Consider the following 20140-nt stretch of genomic DNA (forward strand, 5'->3'; position numbering starts at 1 on the left):
ATATTCAGTCTCCATGTAGAGATGAATGTGTAGCTTATTTCATTAAATATCCAAATATTGGTTCCCATAATAAAGACAAGAGAAATGAAGCAAATTCAAAGGCATGATGTATAAGTTATCATGTCCTTGTAAGTACATGAGTTTGAAGAACAAAGCAATGATGGCTCCAGGGAACTACCAGGTCAGGTTAATGTAGAAAGCCTCAGTGCTATCTGCACTTGGCACTTGGCAGCTGGTGATCTAAGATGTGCCCTTTGAGCTTAGACACTTTGTAGGAGTTCTTCCTGTTTCTAAAGGAGACAAGGACCACAGAAACTGCCACAAGTAGCTCTTTCTATGGAGGATTTTGTTTTGAGTGTTCAAAAAAGTAGCAATGACTAAACTTTCCATAACATGGCCAGTAGATGTGCCTGATACTCATTGTTCTCCGAATGTGGGGGAAAGGTTTGTGGTATAATCATATGGTATGCAATCCATCCTTTATTTAAATATAATATTGTATTGAGACTTGTTTCATTGATCTTACGTTTTTGGTATAAAGGATACATTTAAATAACCTCAGTTGCTCAGAATATCTGCCCACCTAGGCAGATGAATGGATCCTTTAGATAAACAATAGGTAACATTTTAAGGAAAAAAACAAAACAATCCAACAAATGAAAAAACCAAAACAAACGATGTTGACCTCAATAGACCAGCATGGCCTCACAGTTGTTGATACTTGGAGTAAAAAACAACATAATGCTCCAGCAGATGCTCAACTTTCAGGGTTCAATAGAACTACAAACACCTTCTATAATTTTCTTAAATAGAAAATATTTTTAAGTGAAAATTAAGTTGAGCGAGAAGACATTAAAAATCCATATTTTTTGAAAGCACTAACAATGTTACTTCTCTATTGAAAACAACCAAAGTATAATGGCAACTAATTATGACACAAAACTTTTGACAGATAAAAGGTAGGTTTCCATCAATGTATTTTCAACATAGGAGACCTCAGATTCCTGTTAAGCAGCTTTGATTAGATTTTTGATGCTCTTCCTCTTCCCTGGGTGGTATTCTATCTATTATCAATGAACATTCACAGATAACAACTTGCAATGTATTTAACAGAAATAACTTACCTCAAGTAAGAATTGTATGTTTACTCTGCATGAAATCAAGCTTTGAAATTTTAACCAAGCTTTCCCCAAACTACAGTAAAAGAAATCTTTTATGTACTTTCAAATACTGTGCCTTTTTATTTAAACAGTGTAAACATAACAACACCACCAATAATCAGATAAAGACTGGGTATGGGAACACTAGTTTCCTTGAATGCCCCATGAAAATGAGGGAAAATAAAACAGACACATCTTCAGGAGGTTTTCAGTTCACCTTAGCAGTGGTAAAAATATTGCTTTATTCCAAATGAACATACAACACAATTTACTATTTGGGGGCATTGCTTGTGAACTGAATAGTCTGGGATTTGTGATTTTCAACAATTTATCCCTTCCATGTTAACCAGAGAAGCCAGTGCCTCTGTCTACACAGAGCAAACTTACTGTAAAATAGCAATGAGGCTGACAAGAAATAAAATGGTCAACTGTTAATTTGATAATTGGCTTATGCCAGTAATTTAAGTAAATGATTCAAAATAAACACATCCTCCATTAATTTGTTTTGTGATACTGATATCAATAAGCCAAAGACTGTCCTTTTCAGTAATATTCACATCAGAAAATGGTGTAGACATTGTCAAGAGTTTTTATAAGACCCCCACCATGCAAGTTACCTTGGTTCAAGAACTCGCTAACCCAAATTATAGTTAATGGAAAAATTTAAAGTGAAAAGATCTAAGAGGGAAAATTTCTTTTGAATATTAAATTCCCTGATGTTTCAGAACAAATTTTAGCAAGCTTTAATATGCACACACATGCACACACACACGTACAAGGAACACATGTGCATACAGCATATGTGCTTGGGTGAGCAAGCCCACACACTCGCACGCTCACACCTGTGCACCCAGGTACACACACACACACACACACAAACACACACACACACACACACACACACAAGCACACACACTGAGAGGTGCCCTTTCAGAGCTTCTAAACACTCTTGAAGAAAAACATTTCTATTAGCATGATTTTAGTGGCACAACGTTGTCTTTTTGTCTCTTTTCCTATAGAATTCTCATGCCTCCCTCTGAGGTTCTGTGCTTCCAAATGACAGAGAAAGATGGCACATGAGAGTGGCTAAGGTTGCCCAGGTTACTCCTGTTTCCATCTACCTTCCTGTTCATGTTCTCCTGCCATTCTTTAAAAATCAAATACAAAGCACTACATTCCTTGACATGACATAAACTGTGGTGAGAGCATTGATGAGTAGAAATTTAGGGGTTGGAACTCAAGAGCCAAATGGCCAGGGCTACCTGCTCACTGGCACATCCACTCTTGGGGTATAGCTCATCTCTTTGAAGCTAGTTGAACACTAGTTTCTTTTCCATACAGACACTGGCACTATGGGACCAGAGGTTGGAATTACCAAATCTTCCAAGAACCAAAGAGGACGGTGTTGGGACTAACTGAAATTGGATACAGAATTCTCCCCAAAAGCTTTAGTGGTAAGCTTTATCCTTCCTGAAACGGTTCTTTCCCTTTAAAAAAATATTTTGTTAAAAAACACTATGATATGAGGGCGGCAGACTATTTGGTTTTTTTCTAAGTAGATGCTCTTAAATTAATGCATATAAATAATTTGTATTTAATTTCCTCTCTTTCCTGTTGAGCAAAGCAGAGAATGCACAGATTCCTACATCTCGAGTCACTTGGTTAACACAGAGTCTCTTTGTATTTCATTTCTTAAGACAAATTGTGCCTCTCGTTCTGATTTGGCTGTGGGACTCAAGGGAAGAAAGGCTGTGTTTTCACTCGCACTGTCCTCAGTCTCCACACTGGCCAGTTCATAGTCTTCTGACCGTCTGGCATCAGTCAGAATCCGGATCTGTTCCTGCACAGTCTCTAGTAATATCTTCACTTCCTGTTGTTCTTCTAGAAGACAATCGCTGACTGGAATACTTGAATTGACAATGTCAGCAGAATAGGAGTTTTTGCACCATTTAATGCTTTTGACTTCAGAAATCCCTGGCATTTGCATGCAGGTTTCTTCTAGACCCACCGAAGGAATGATGGGCACAGAGTTGGCCCTTGGGGATGAATAGCCCACCAGGTCCTTTTGATCCAAGCTATTAAAATAAGGGTTTGTTTCTCTTGAAGGCAGTTGCATATTTATTGATGCGTTTTGTTGGGTTCTTAAGCCATTGGATGTATACCTGAAAAAGATAAACAGAGTCATATTCTGGTCCCCACAGTGCCGCTGAGAACCATACCATCCAAAAAGTACTTTCCACATGCACCATCTCACTGACTTCTCACAGCAACCCCATGAGACGGATACTATGCTCCCACGGACAGAGAAGTAAATTGAAATTCAGATCAGTGAAGTGACTTGCCCAAGGTCACACAGAAAAATAAGTGACAGACTGAGACTCAAACCCAGATCTTCTTACTTTAAGTCCAGGGGTCTTTCAACACACCACAGCTGTATAGGCAGATGGGATATAGTCTTCCTGACCTCTATCCTAGAATACAAAGTAAATGGGGATTGAGCACGTAAGTGTGGCCTTTCCATCGTGACAAACAGGACATCACCATGGCATTACTTCACTCATAACTCATCCACTCTCTCAGCCCTGGGTCTATCTGATTGACTGGTATGGTCACTATAATTGGGAGCCATCAAGAAACCCATTATTGACCATCAGGTATTTCGGTCCTCAAGGCTTCTGCTTTACACAGGGAAGGTAAATTGAACTGCTGTTGGGAGTTTGCCCTGTGGACAGTTTGCCCTAGTGCTTGCTGGCCCATTTCTGAGCCCGAGGACAAGAACAGGAATGCCTAATCCCTCTGCCTGCCCAGGGGGAATATGAAGTGTATTCCATATGACCCTCCCAACGCAGCAGTGCTCCTCGGTGTCCCTGCAGTGAAAGAGGGCACTGATGTTCAGAAATGGCTTGTCGCAAATACAAGTGTTTCATTCCAAGCAACTCAAGGATTCCATGATCTGAGCTTTGAACTGCTCTAGTCTGGTGAGTTTCCTCCTTTGATCTTTCCAGTGTCTGAGTGGATCAGGTGTATTAGACTTTACAGAAAAGTCTTGGGACTCTGTAGGGTACATTTTGTTCTACTTCTTAGTGAGTTATCTTTAAATAGTAAACATGAACATGTAAGCATAAGTCAAATATATTTCATTTCCATGTAGTAGATTTAATTGGCTTGGCTTACACTGTAACATAATAAAAATTGTTTTTTAGATATGTAAAGAATAGTTGCAATGAAATGTATTGCGTAGCTACAAAGAAGTCTTTGCTGTGAGGTCACAGTGGGAGCAGTTTCACCAGGATTGAGTAAAGAGAGGTAAACAGTAGTCATGTCTTTTCTCAGTGTATCCAGTATAGAGTTGGTCACCAATAGAACCTCATCTAATGAACATATTAATGAATGAATATATCTCCAGGGAAAGTACTCTTTTATAGCTCATTAAGTAATATCAGAAATAACAGCTAACATTTGCACAGCGACTTGAAAAAGCACTTTCTTCTCTAACTACCTCATAAAAACATTTTTAGTTTATTATTCTTATATGATAAATTAGTAGAGAATTCCAAGGGGCATTCAAATGACCTGTCCCAAGTTATACCTTTACATAAGCAACAGAATGAGGATTTAAACCCAAGCATCAAATTGTCACTATAAAATTCAGAACTGGATAATGAAGGGACATCCTAAGATAAACTAGATTATCACATCTTTTTGGGTGCTTAATTTTATACAGCCATTCATAAGAAAATTCCTTATGAAATCTTACCCCTGTGTCTTATATGCCAGAAAATATGTCTGATCCATAAGTCAATTCCACCAAAAAGAAAGAGCAAACTTCAGGCCCTCTTGTTTTGTTTTTTGGAACCATAATTCCAGAATATATGAATATATATAAAATATGACCTTCAGATATTTACATACAGAAAAGAGCCAGGAAATGTGACTAGAATAATACTGTATCTACATCAATGTCATCAGGGTAGATCTAAAGATAGAATGTAATAAGCTGTAATGTGATGGTGATACTAATAGATAAATTCTGTTTGGAGAATGTTGAATACCTTAGAGGATGTTTATAACTGATTGCTATAATGATTCAGCAATGTGGCATGGCCAAACAAAAGGCAATTAATGCCAAACTTCAAATGTCCACCTATTCAACCTGATACTGAATGAAGGACTTAAATGAGAGGGAGGAAATCAACTACTCTGTTTCATTTCCCAAATCAGCTACTGGACAAATAACTAGCAATAACTGAAATATAAACTCCTGCTACAGAGTAAAGATATCATTAAATAATAGCTGTCCTCCAAGGTTTATTTAATTTTGAATAAGACACCAACACCATTATGTGATTTAGACTCTCAGACAAACAGTGGTAAAATTCAGTGTAAATATAATCTTAGTGTATTAGTGTATTACAGTGTAATTCATACTACTGGGATACTTGGAGGATGGTGATGCTGTGAGGTTCAAATAAAACAGCTGGGCCATCCTCTTGCACCAGAGGCAAGGGTTACCCTCACTTCCTCCCTGGGGTTGCTGTGAGAGGTTCCAGCTCTGACATTTCAGCAAATGTTTAAGTAGAATCTAAATTTCCAGATGGGAATGTGTCGCAGAAGCTAGTCAGAGTTCTGTGTCCCTGCAACCTCAACAACTCTTTGACAGTTTGATAGTGATATCATTCACTAATCATTATATTATTTTTGACTGCCCTCTCTACCACCCTTCAAAGAAATCAGAGGCCACAAGCATGTGAGTCAAGAAAGGTTGCAATAATTAGTGTCTTTTTGATTTGTCGCAAGCCAGGAGTCAAGCCAAGGACTTAGTTTCTCCAGTTGATTCTTAAGACTCGATTTCTGAGATGTATAGTAGTGTATAGGTAGATAGTAGGTAGATAGAACTGACCATCCATGCAATTGGCTATTCCATTTTACATTGTCAGCCATTGGTGTGTTTTAGCACATCCATTTTCTGGGTTGTGTAGCTGATTTGGTCAGAAAGCTAATACAAAATCTCACTTTTCTCATGACCAATGCCACACTTAGCTGGCCATTTAAACTTTCCTATCATTGCGGTGTCCACCAATAACATCTTCAAAGAATATAAAAAGTCAGATACATCAGGTTGCTAGCTAGATGAGGTGGGAACTCACTATGTTTTGGTCATGACCAGTTTGAAGATGTTAACCTGACTTTTCTGAATCTGTTTCCTTTTATTAGCTTGTAATATATCAGTTAATTGGCCTGACACATACCAGTATAATGCTTTGTACATTATTACCAGGGCTGGCACTGCCCAGAGTTCCAGTCAGAGAAAGATATTCCCAATCTGCTATCTACCCCATTAAAAAGTCCTGCTGCACTAGGGAAGGTCATGTGTTCAAGCTGGGCATACTTTCCTACCCCGGAGAGAAGCCACATACATGAAGCCTAGTTAGCAGACAACAACCATACGCTTGGTAAACAGTAACAGATGGCTGGTGGGTCTTGCAAATTCATTCACTCCCATTTCAGGCTAAGGGTAGATTTGAAGAATGTTAGCTGTGAAATTCTATTACCAAACCCATTTCCAGTCCTAAGAGACAGTCAGTCCCCCAGGAGCAGAAAATAGCTGTTTTTAAGAACTGAAGATGAGATTACTCCCCAAGATTCATTGTTCTGAGGCAGAGTGACTTACAGAGTCAACATTTATCAACAATGGGTGCATATGACACAAAGAAAATGTATGTGGACAGCCAGCTACAGAGATAATTGCCAATCTAGTGTTGACTGAGCCAACACAAAATTACAACCATGCTGACCCAGGAGGGAAAAGACACGGCAGGGAATGAACCCTGTGACCCCTGGAAGGTCTGTGAATGTGTGATTCCAACCACAACTTGCCATAGCTTCTGAGTCTCCTTGCATCAGGAACATTTGAGGTGAGAGCCACTGTGGCCAAGATGAAAAATATTACAGTACACGATGGGTTTTCTAGACACACATTCTAATAGTCACCATAGGGAAGGAAAGTGTGTGCACATTTACATACTTCTGTTAATTACCTTTGATTACTGATAAAGTAGTTACAGAGTCAATATAGGTACAGGCTAAATGTAAACCCCTTGTCACAGGTAAGGCCAAGCAAAATACCAACTGCTTCTGCATCACACATTTTGGACAATTTAGTTGTCAAACCGAATTTGCAGTCACGCCCTAAGTCTGGAGGAATGGTCCTTTTGGAATAACTCCAAAATTACAAGGTATAGCCACAGGCTATTTATATCCTATCTCCTAAGATTCCTTCTTCTTAAAGAAACCTATGTCAAGCTTGATCAGTCAGGAAAACAGTCCATCTATTCCACATCAGGCAGAAAAGAGAACTGCAATGGATCTGAGCTGCACATCCTACCTTCTATGGTCTCAGGACTGAAACAAACGATGTGAAGTAGTTACATGGATGAAAATTGCATAGAAACCCAGTCCAGCTCATTCAGAAAGTCAACTGCTAGACACAAGTAGAGCCCAACTCTGGAAATATCTAGAGTAAATCTAGATTCTTGAAATTAATGATAGCATTGTGAGAATTAATACAGCAAAAACTGTTTCTGTGTATACCATGTGTCTGACCCAGGTTCTTAATACTTCCTTTTTGATATGGCCAATGATATTTGGGAGGTTTAAATCCAAATAAAGCTTGAGTCCAGATGACAACATTTTCTGAAATTGACACAAGTCATAAAGGACAGGTATTCAACTTTAATGATAACTTACTTATCCCATGTATGCTTGAATTGTTTATACCAAGAGCATAGTTGTGACTAGAACCCATTTTGCATTTCACTCACTATACCTTGAGTCCTATGGATGTTGGTGTTACCTAGAGGACATGATGCCTTTGTATTGTAGGCCATACAGCCATGGGGTCCAAAATCCCTGATACCTCTATAGCACAAATAATGAAAACATCTGAGTTCTGAGCATTTCTCTGTGACTTTCTTCTCTTAATATCTACCTAACCCCTACATTCAAGAATACTGGGTGGAAATAGATATCATATTTATGTTATAGGCTATATTTTAGAGTTTTGTTCATACTGCTGACCAGAAAGTTAAATATATTTTTCTATATTACTGATGAAAGGATAATTTAGTCATCCTAAGAAAACTTTTTTTCTTAAAAATAAAAAAAAACCAGTTATATACTAACCTAGTGTCAAACTTCTTTTTTTTTTTTCTTTTTTGACAGGGTTTCTCCCAAGTGCTGGGATTGAAGGTGTGTGCCTCCACTGCCCAGTACTAGTGTCAAATGTCAAACAGTCTCCCTTGTAAGTCCCTTGCTTTAAGACCTACCCTTGGCAAGGTATTGTATCCTGGTCTGGGATCCTTGACTCTTCCAGTTGCTGATATGCTGGTCCAACAATCCCACCCAGTCGACTTCGGGGTGAAGGTGGTGTCCTTCTGAAGGTACTCCTGTGCAGCATCCCACTCCTCTGTCCTGGGCTGCAGCAAGAAGAAATACTCCTGCTAAGTTGGGGAAACAAAACCAAATCAACAAAGCAAAGAGATTATAATAACCTCTAAGACACGACTCAAATGTCTCAGACATTGAATTTATACTGCACATCCTTAAAGTTCTATGCTATGAATGTCAAATATATACTCAGATAAAATTAGAAGTAGCTTAATTCACTTACACTTGGAGGTGCTGAGAACAAGAATTCCCTGTGTCTGGCTTTCTAGCTAAGACAGAAATGGGTTTAAGGGAGCCTCAGGATCCCAGTTCCCCTCCACCCTGATTTCCCAAGCTACAGAGGCTGTCTTCTAATTGGAATAAAAATGCACTTATTAGGCAGTGATGAGAACAAAACACAGAAAGCCCAGAGGGGATTTATGGCAGAATTTCCATTTCTTAGTGATAGGATAAACAGGCTTTACTTTAATTGACATTCTTTCTTTCAAATATGTGTTAAATTCTCAGTTTACCATCCCAGTTTTTATCAGTAGCCAGAAACTAGTTTTGCATTTGAGTTTGTTTTGAATATGCACCTGCTTAGATTTTCTTGGCTGTACAAATCCAAACCTCCCACATGACTGACCATTTGTAGAGGCCATCAAGGACAAAGGCATTCAGTGACTTAACAAAGTGAGCCCTTGTTCATAGACTATATTAAAAGAACTGGATTCTACAAAGATAGATTGGCAAGTTGAAGTTGATCAAAGAGTCCTTATTGATTCCTTTCCACATCCTACTGAGTGAGTTGCCTGTGTTCAAACCTATGTGTTCCATGAGATTGCACGTCATGTAGTCCAAACAGTTCTTCATGAGCATATACTGAGCTTAAAATCTCATGCTGCACCCACGTCATCTGAAAAAAAAAATTACTGCAACTGTATAGGCCAGGATGAAAAATATTCAAAACTCAGCAGATTACTCATGGGGGAAAGCCTCCCAAAGCAATTATACCCCTATCATTCTACCATTTGGGTTTTGTCTCTTTTTCCATCAATATTATCATTATTCGTATTTCATAACTATAAAACGTGTTTAGCCAAAAAACGGGGGATGGCTGGTGTTAGGGAATTACTGTGTGGCTCTGGCTGACATGAAACTTGCTGTGTAGACCGGGCTGGCCGTGAATTCACAGAGATCTGCCTGTCTGTGCTTCCTAAGTGCTGGGATTAAAGGCATGCACTGCCATACCTGGTAAATTTTGCATATATTTTACTGGGAGTTTGAGAAATTGATACTTGCGTGCTCACAGCCATCTTGGTGGTTCTGTTAAGGTGCCAGGTCAACATTAACTTCTCAATTTTGTGCAGACAGCAAATGATGTCAGTCACGATATTTTAGTTGTTAGCCATGTCATCTGGTATAGATTGAATTCCCCAAATGCTAACAACATGGTCATCACATTCAATATTAGACAACATCTTTAAGAAGCTCTTGAACAGTGACTCTCTTCCTCTCCCTCCACTCTGTCTATTCACATACGAATTAGGATCCAGGGTTTGGGGGCTTGCACCATAGTGAGCTGCATTTGGGTATAAATCTCAGATCTCTCTGCTGCTAGAAACATGATGCTAAGGAAGACAATTGTGCTAGAATCTTGGAGGGAAATAAGAGTCTCTTTAACTTGGACCAGTTGAGGAGATTATAAGAGGCATGGTCAGTGGTCATTACTTGGGAGGAAAAGAGATGAAGCTACACACTACATTAATGCACCTCAGGCCACTAACAATAGGAAACCATCATTATCAAGGATAGGGAGCACTTTCCAGAATAGAGGCAGTATTGGAAGGACCAAATCAGGTGGCAGGCTCTGTGACCCCAGAAGACCAGAGTGGGGCATGACAGAGGCAGCGAATGGAATGACTATGACCTCATTTCCCCAGGCCTTCCATTCCTCACCAGTACCTCTGATATATCAGAAGCCAGAGGACAGGAAGTCTGAAGGTCACCTGGTAGATAAGGCTTTTCAGAGAAAGTGATTTGAGTGTGAATGGAGGAGGGAACAGGCCAAAGCAAGGTATGTGTGTGGGCTCACATTAGAGATGAAAGAGTTCAAGTACACTAAGTGTCCTACATGAGGTCAACACATGTGAGGTACACAACATCATGTGTTCTATGCATTACTGTCCCATAACTGGCAATACAAAGGCTTATCTGTGTCACTGGATGCTCTGGTCTCCCGTCACTGTTGGCAACCTATATTGATGCTATTGTGAGCAAGTTAGATTGCCAAAATATAATACAATAAAATGATATGCCTCAACAGTTTTTTTAAACAGGTAGGTTTTTTACTAAACATTAGAAATAACGGTTTCAGATTAATAGCTTTGTTTCATAAATAAGGCATCCAAGGGAGTCATATTTTCAGTGCACAACAAGAAATTAATTATTCATAGCTTGCTGAACTGTCAAAACAAGGTCTACCAGTGTGAAGTAGTGACCCATCTTCAAAAGCAGTTGTAGACCTATTGATCAATCAGAGATTCAGGCCTTCTAACCCAGGGACATTCAGGAAATTATGGAGTGGTTGGAAGGATATATAAATCAGTATACAGGTTATCAATCATAAAGCTGTTTAGTCTATTGCATGTTTTAAAAAACAAAAGCTATGATGTATTAAACTATAATTTCAAGTTCTAAAAGCACTTCATAAATCAACCCTTCCCCATCTATCAGCATACATGCTATGTCAACAGATACTGCAATGTCATTGAACTAACAAAACAAAACAAAAAAAACAAAAGGAAGTGTCTTTAAAGACACTCATTTAATCTTGGAGTTCTAGAAACCACGATCAAAGCTGAGGATGGGAGACTGACAAAAACTAACTGGACACAGTGGTGCTGTAGTTCCAGCACGGCAGAAGCTATCATTTAAAAATAGTGAATTCAAAATATTTTTGCTATAATATGTTGCAGAGTGATATTATACTATTTTACTTGACAGGGTAGATAACTACTATAATACATTTCAGAATAAGCAGAGGATGATACTGTTTTGGAGAAACTATTTGCCTTTTAAAAGGCTATTGATGTTGGACTTCATTTCTCTAATTAAGGCAGCTTCTATGAGGTCAAGCAGAGTAAAAGGCTGTTTTAACAGGAATTATCTAAATGCAAGTGATGACATACTGCAGACTTGCCAATAATAACTGATGCAAACTATTTCAATCCTATGGTAAAGATACCAAAATTATTTTCTTTGTCAAATCCTAGGCACCCTAGAATCTGGCTACTAAAGAGGTATGAGAATAAACACCACCATCCGCTGCTGGGGTTTAGTGGGCTCAATGTTAGAGTAACTGAAAGTCTCATAGGAAATACAGCCAGGAAAATAGTCTTTCGAAGAGGAGAGCAGGAAGTCAGCTCCTCTGTTGTGCATTTCTATCTTGCTAATGTACAAAGCAAACATTATCATCTATTGCTAGAAACAATTGATGCAGCTTTAAAAAGTTTATTATATATATAATATACATACATACATATGGTTTGAAAATATTAAAAACTGCTTATTACTAAAGAAAAGAATGTTCAGTCTTTGGACAACTTTTACAGATTAAAGATATTCATTTTAGTACACACAAACATGATGTATACTCTAGTATTAGTTCCAAATCCACCCTTTGGTTTGGACTATATATCATTGATTTTTAAAAATAAATTCCTCATGTGTAACCCACAACCATGTGAATGAAAAGATGCTGGAGAGCATGCCCAGCTTGAGAATTTCCTGTGATGCATCAATTGACTTTGTAGCTGGTCTTCACCTCCAAATGAATAGTTTCTATGATCAGCTTACATGCACACACACAAAAAAGATGGCACTCCTCACATAAGAGGATATCTTTCAGGCCCAGAGAAGGTACTTTCCAGAATTTGTCTCTGAAAACTTCTCTTTTGTGAGGAACATTTGGAACACTTGGTGCATGTCACATCAGCTGCCTAGAGGAGAATTAGACATTAGCTTTGCAACCAGTGGCAAGGAAGACTAGGGAAAAAATCAAACTTTTAATAGTTTTTCAGAGTGCAATTGCTTATTCACTGGTCTGTGCCTGCAGCTCTGATGAAAGCTAGTAGTTCCTTTATGCTTTTGTAGAGAGAGTGATGCTGCTGAGAAAAATTGAAGAATTTGCTTCCTGGCTATTGGCTGCCTGAACATCACCTCCACAGATAGCCTGTTATATGGAAGCAAGAGCAATCACCACTATGGGACTTGTGGATCCTGTGGCCATCCTCTGGCGTGTGTCAACTTCTACTGTGAACTCACCCACTCCCACCATGACTAGCTAACAGTACCTGTGGTGCTTGACAAGCTGGCTTCCTCTGTCAGGAGAAGGGACCTCAGGGAACGACTGGGGACCTGCAAAACTCGACTCCATTATTTTCTCCAGTGCAGTCACAGGATGTCTGTCCGCCTTTGAATACTGTAGGAAATCACATGCAGAGTTGTGAGCCATGGGTACATTATGAGAGGTGTGCTAGCAACACAAGAACTAGGCATTGAGAAGTCCCAGAATGACAGAAACACTATGCATTTCCTCCCTCCCTCCCTCCTTCCCTCCCTCCCTCCCTCCCTCCCTCCCTCCCTCCCTCCCTCCCTCTCTCTCTCTCTCTCTCTCTCTCTCTCTCTCATATAAGAAAGTAAACAGATATCAAGAAAGGAGAACACTTATATTTTAACCAAAGAGCCCATTTCTAACCAATTGGTAGAAGATTATTAGAGTCTTATTTATATTTACATAAATTCCAGGAATAACTTGGGAACAAAGAACTAGGGAAACATTATGACAACAAGGAAGGGGGAAGAAAGAGTCCAAAGGTAACATTTGGGAGAGTACAGAAATTCCTTCCATAAATCTCAGTTTTAGATCACATGTAAAACTTAAGAGCATCTAATTTCAATTTGGCTTAAGGTTAGAGGTAAGAAGATGGGAAAAGATTAAGGAAAAAAAAGTATGATTTAATTTTCTTTATTTTGGTGCTGAGACTCGGGACCTTGCACATGCTTTATTATGGCATTATAGCCCTCAGTCCTAGAACATGACAAAAAATAAAACTGCCTCTCTGGTTGCTGAAAGTAAAGAGTTATGAATGCGATTAATTTTTGGCACTGGTGGATACACATCACAATGACTAGGATATAAGAAATGTAAAGAAAGGGAAATTAAAGAAAGCATTATTTATGCAACAGAAACTATTGAAGCTGGTATATAACAAGACAGAATGGTACACTGGAGGGGAAAATTGCTGTGACGAATGTAAAAACCTCAATGAATAGGAGAACTGAGTTGCTAGATTTAAGCATTAAAAGGCAAATTCACACACCAACAATACATTCAGCCATCCGACTTCTGAAGGAGCTTGTTTACAACAGCAGAGGAAAGATCATGAGACAGTGGTGATGCCTGCCTGTAATCGCAGTACTTGATAAAATGAGACATGGGCCTGATGAGTTTGAGGCCAGCCTGAGTAGCATAGTAAGACACAGTGTCAAAAACAAAACAAACAATAAAATAAAAATCATGCTAGATGGATAAAGACATTACTTGGAAATTATGGGGATAAAAATGTATAAAAGCAATATCAAGCAAAATACAATTTTGTATTTCTACACAAAATTACTTTTAAAGATTGATATTTCGTATGAAGAAAAACAACAAGTAATAAATATTTATAAAATTTCTCTACTTTAAAACAGCTTCAAAAGTACACAATACAGCTAATAGCACAGCATAAAACCCTGGAGGAATTTGGGCATGTTGACAGCTTTTATTACATGATAAACAAATACATGTAGCACTGTCTGAAGAAAGAGCATGGGATTCAGGAAGACATAGTGAGGCTGCTGTTATTCAAGAAAATAGAGTAAATTTGCCATCTAGTTTTGTTTTTTTAAAGCCTAATTAAATAACTATATGTAAATAAAATCACAAATATATTAGAGAAATGGACTGGGTTAATTTTTAAAAGGTTTTCTTAATAACAAAAAATAACATAGATTTTGTTAACTTAATTATAATAGACTATTACAGAAGAGCATACTAAAGAGATTCTGTAAGTTAAAAGAATCTGTGTAGCAATGAGCATAATTATGGGTAATGATAAAATTATAAAATCAATGTCCCTTTCAGATTTGGATGAATGAACTTTTTGAATGAGAAAGTAGTTTATATGACTGATAATAATTTTCTCATAGCCTTAAGGGACAGAGATGCTTTTTACTAGGATGCAACATCTAGAAATTAAAGCAGGAAAATGTTTTTATTTAATAACCACAGCCAATTACCCTAAGTGGAAAAAAAAGAATTTTTAATAAACAAATGTCTAAGTATAAACCTGGGGAAAAATATTTGCTATCCCCACCTAGAAATGTGTAATATTGAAAAAAACTACCCAGAACCCAAATGGAAAAATATGGAAGGTAGAATGTCCTTGTTTCCTCAATTGCAATCAATTTGTAATAGATTTAGAATGAAAATCAGAGGGACATCTTGAAGCAAAGATCAGCCAACTGTTCCTGAAGAATCTTCATTTTCTAAAGAAATCATTGTAAGTCAGCAACTCATTCATTTTGTAAAAGCAGTGTATTTCCAAGAGAGAATTTGAGCCATTAGTTCAGTCTGTTTGAATCCTAAAATGGGAGCTCTGTCCAAAGTGCTGAATGAAATCCACTTATTAGCTGGTTTTGCTTATGGCTAGTATTTATAATGCATGCTTATTCAGGATATTGTTATATTACACTTGTTTAAAATTCATGACACTTGGTCCAGTAAGTACAAATTTCTTTTCATAATGTTATTTTTAGAATGATTTTCTCTCTTCGTATTTTATTTTAATAACCGAATTTAGCCCGCAATGCCTGCACTCTTCTGGTGAGATGGGAGATGGAGTCAGGAGCATCTCTGCAAACATATGGGCTGTCTTGACTAGTGCACACAGCAATAAACAACAAAAGAGAGACTCTGTCTCAAAACAAGGTGAAAGGCAAGGAACAATACCTAAAATTGTCCTCCAGCCTCCATACATATCCCATAGCATGCATACACATACAAGTACACACTTCATACAACACACACAAATTTAAAACAAGATGATCTATTTGGTCCTTGTGTGGTGGCACATGTGTTTAATCCCAGCAATTAGGAGATGTAGGCAGGAGGATCTCTGAGTTTGAAGCCAGCATGGCCTACACATTGAGTGACCCAGTCCAAAAAGAAATGACCTATTTAATTGTACACCTATTCTTCAACCTGTTATGCCCATTCTATTTAGTAAAATCTATATGTTCTACTGAAAAACAAGAAGAAAATAACAGGATAGTTTGCAGGGAAAATGTAAGCAACAAAACTCATGTCAGATGTTAGGATGATTTTAAAAATAGAAAGCAGTAGATTTGTTGGAAGAGGAAGACAATATATAAAGATGGATTGTATACTGGCTAGGGAACCTCAGTTAAGAAAATGACTCCAAAAGATTGGCTTCTTGAGAAAGCCTGTGATACATTTTCTTGACTGATGGTGTATGTGAGAGGGCATGATTCACTATGGACACTGTCTTTGGTTTGCTGGTCCTGAGCTGTGTAAGAAAGCAGGCTCAGATAGTCATGAGCAACAAGCCAGTAAGCTGTGTTCCTCCATGGCTTCTTCAGCAGTCCCTGCCTGCAGGTTCCTGCCTGTTTGAGCTCCTGCCCTCACTATATTTTAAAATGAACTGTGATATGGACATATAAGGGAAATAAACTCTTTATTCCACAAGCTGCTTTTGGTCATCGTGTTTTATTGCAGCAAAGAAACTCTAACTAAGACATTAGTAATTAATATTTGAATAAAAGAATATGTACTCATCTAGCCCTAACTTTTAAAGAAAGGAGGTTTCTTAGTCACTGTTCTATTACTGTGAAGGGACACCATGACCAAGGAAATTTATGAAAGAAAGCATTTAGTTGGGTTCTTGCCTAAACTTTTACAAGGTTAGTTTATTATCTTCATGGCAGGAAGCATGGTAGCATGCATGCAGATGTTTGAACAGTAGACTGGAACAGCATGCCTGTTCCATAGGCAGAGAAAGAGAGAACCTGGGACTGGAACGGACTTTTGAAATCTCAAAGCTCATCCCCAGTGGCATGCTTCCTCCAAAAAGATCATACCTACTCCAACAAGGCCATACCTTCAAATCCTTCTGATCCTTTCAAATAGTTCAACTCCCTGGTTAGTAAGCACTCAAATATATGAGCCAATGGTGGCCTTTCTTACTCAAACCAACACAAGGCAGTACTTCACAACCACTATATCACCTTGTGATTCATTATTATTCAAGATATTTTGAGATTGTGAAAAGATACATGTATGTTAATTTATATCTCTATCATAAGTTATCAACAAAAATAAGAGACTATTCTCACTGCACCAGTGAGCATGGGAAAAAATATGAAGACGTTCTCTAGTAATTCAGTATTTCCAAATTTCATAACTTAGTGAAAGTAATCAACTTCTTTAAAGATAAAAATTATCAAATTGTACAGAGGAAAATAGTGTAATAATAAAAGTCTTAGACTTGCTAAGGAAATGGAGTTATATTAATAGCATTAATAACATTTAAGTGTCTGGAGGTCTTTTGAAGCAATGCTGACTCTGAGAAGAGGAGCACATCTTACAAGTATGTCACAGTGCACCTCTGGGAGATGGAGCAGGAATACAGCCTTAAGCAACTCTGGAAACAAGGGGGTCCTAAACATTAAAGTGAGAACTGCACATAAGCGCTATTTAGATGTCAAACATATGAAACAGGTGCAATATGAACTTCTGATCTTACTGATATTTGTCCTGTGGAAGAAAAATATGTACATGGATGGGGGCAGTGAAGCCAAGTTTTTTCCTAGTGCATTGGGTGGGGATTGTACAAAAGGTAGTGACTGATTGGTATTAAGAGAGACATCAATATGAGGTAATATTTAGCCAAATTTAGGTACAGATGGTTACATTAAAAAATTATAGTCGTGTGTTTGTCTGTGGTCTGTTTGCCAAGAGGGCCTATAAGCAAAACCATTTCATTGCCAAGAAATACTTGTAGCTAGCATATCTTGTTTTGAACAGCGTTCTGTAATTAAAGGTATGTTATTAGTGGGAAAAAGCCTGATTCTATGATTAGGCCAGATTATCTACAGAATAAGCCTGAAATACCCTGCAGTATTCAACACAAACACTTCAAAAGCTGATCAGTTGACAGTATCCAAATGACATAGGCAACTGAACTACTGGACAAAGCCAAAACAGCCTAAAATCATATTGAAATGGGCATGTAAAACCTGTATTTGGTAAAAACACACAAACAAAAATCTCACCTTGTCATTTGAGCTTATCAGGTAAATAAAGTCAAAAGAAAAAAATCCTGTCCTCTCTCTTCACTCTGTTCCTGTCTCCATTATTTTGGGGGTACCTGCTTATCTCTGCACATGTTCAAGGAGTGTTTGTTTAACTTACTTCATTTTACTCGGAGGCTAAAGGCACAGGGATAAATCACTGTCTTAATCCTGCAGTCACCTTGGACTTCACAAGCAGAAGAACCCATGAGACAGACCCTTCTTTTGCACATGCAGGTCCTTATTCGCTAGGGTAAGGTTATCCCCTGGACAAGAGTCAATCCTATCAAACAGCCATGACAAACAGAGAGCCATGACATCCGACAGAGAGCCATGACAGCAATAAGTCTTCTTTGGATTGTCTTGATTGTGTCAGAATTGACACAACAGTCCTAAAGGCTACACAAGAACCAGGACCACTTATCCATGTTCTCGCACAATTTTTCTTTTGAATTTAATCTTAAAGTTCATACCTGTACCTCCATGGCTAATGTGGGATAACTGGGTTCATTTATTCATGTAGCAATATAGCTAGATTAAATAAATTTCCCTTTTTACTTTTTTCACCCATCTCTTTAATTAGCATATTGAATAAGGTGGCCATGCCAAGCTTATCCTGTTTCTGGAGCATATAATTCCCCCTAAAAAATCTCTGGTAATAATATTTAACTCTTTGCATTATAAATCCATGTATAAAATAGCTGTTTATGGGTTGGTATAGAGATTATAGAATAAATAAATGAGTGGATGAGAAGAAACCAAACACTGTTCAGAATATCCAAATGACTCATGCAGGTTTTATATAATCAGGAAAAAAATATACCTTCTTATTCATTATGTGTGAGCTACATATGACCACTTTCATATTCTATAAAGAAGATGGGGAGAAAGGAGTATCTGAATAGTAAGAGAACTTGAAAAATACAACCTCAGAAACACAGCAGAGTAACATCAGTGCTGACTCATCACACTGCCAGTGTACATTCCTGATGTGAAAAAATGGTGCTTTTGCATGGACAACAACTTCAATGTCACCATAAGAAACACACCAAACAAAATCCAAGGAAGGGAAATCCTGCAAAATCTTGACTAGTACTACTCTGAACTGCCCTGAGTAGTAGAGCCATGCCAATGCTTACAAACTGACAAGACTAAGAGAAAGCTAAAATGTGTGACAACTATTGAAGCAAGGTTGTTCCTGGGTGAAGCTACAAAATAACAAACAAACAAACAAATAAACAAATAGTGAGGAATAAATAAATAAAAAATAAATGGTGAGGTAAGAATCTCTTATTTTAGTCAATTGTAGGATTCATTTAATAATATGACTTAGTAAGCATTTACCAGTATTGAGTTTTAAAATTTTAACAACTGTGGCATTACAGTATCCATTGCTAAATCATATTTTCTATTATGACAAACTAAGCACACAATATATGAAAATTTTATCAGTAGTATCTTCTTGATTTTTCTGTAGATCAAAACATACTCTAGAGGGAATACATAAAATGAAAAAGAACAAAAGACACATATGAGCACACACAAAACATCTAGAGACTAGAGGAGGAATTCATTCTCTCCTTGGCTTTCTAGCTGTCTCAGCTGAGGGCCATTAACATTCACAGCACTATCTACTGGACAGTTCGTCTGTACCAAGCCTTCCTACAAGGCAGCATAACTGCCCAGGACCAGAGCCTTTGGGCATGTGCTCTATACTAATAGTGTTTATTGTAGTTTCTCCTATTGCTCTTAGGAGAAGCTAAGACCTGCATGTGGATGGTTTTACCTATCAGATCTGTTCTCCAATGATGTTTGAGTGCTCTGGTCAGCAGCCTGTCTGGATCTCCCTGTGAATATCCTCTAGGATGTCACAAAGTTTGGCAATAGGCTCCAGGCACTCTATTTGCCTCAGACCCTGATGGTCTTTGTTTATGTTTTCTTACAAACTCATTTTGTAGAAGACCTACAATGCCTTTTAGTAGTGAATAAGGAGACTTAGTCATCCACTCACTGACCCTCAGCATGAACCTGAATGATTTACTTTTCAACACAATGTAGAATCTTGGGGGAAGCCCTCATCCTAATCACCCTCCTGTGTGGAGTGCTCCCTGTGGGCACAGAGCCCTCCCACCGCCATC

At 38.1% G+C, this 20140-nt stretch overlaps 1 protein-coding gene across 10 annotated transcripts in view; it reads right to left on the bottom strand.

Annotated features, from left to right (window-relative positions):
• Positions 1–2734: 2734 nt before the first annotated feature.
• The window catches only part of Nrg3 (neuregulin 3), a 1054015-nt gene continuing 1036609 nt past the window's right edge, over positions 2735–20140 (bottom strand). For 2 of the 10 annotated variants that reach the window (XM_076544427.1, XM_006994734.4), the window contains exons 7-10: positions 12941–13068; positions 8486–8635; positions 3560–3631; positions 2735–3322 (exon numbers count right to left, since the gene is read on the bottom strand). In XM_076544427.1, coding sequence (XP_076400542.1) covers positions 2815–3322; positions 3560–3631; positions 8486–8635; positions 12941–13068 — 858 coding nt within the window. In that variant the 3' untranslated portion in view covers positions 2735–2814. Of the gene's footprint in view, positions 3323–3559; positions 3632–8485; positions 8660–12940; positions 13069–20140 lie in introns of all 10 variants that reach the window. The other 8 variants (XM_076544425.1, XM_076544424.1, XM_076544432.1 and 5 more) reach the window with 5 other exon arrangements.

Source organism: Peromyscus maniculatus, chromosome 9 (assembly GCF_049852395.1).
Source record: "Peromyscus maniculatus bairdii isolate BWxNUB_F1_BW_parent chromosome 9, HU_Pman_BW_mat_3.1, whole genome shotgun sequence".
NCBI lineage: Eukaryota > Metazoa > Chordata > Mammalia > Rodentia > Cricetidae > Peromyscus > Peromyscus maniculatus.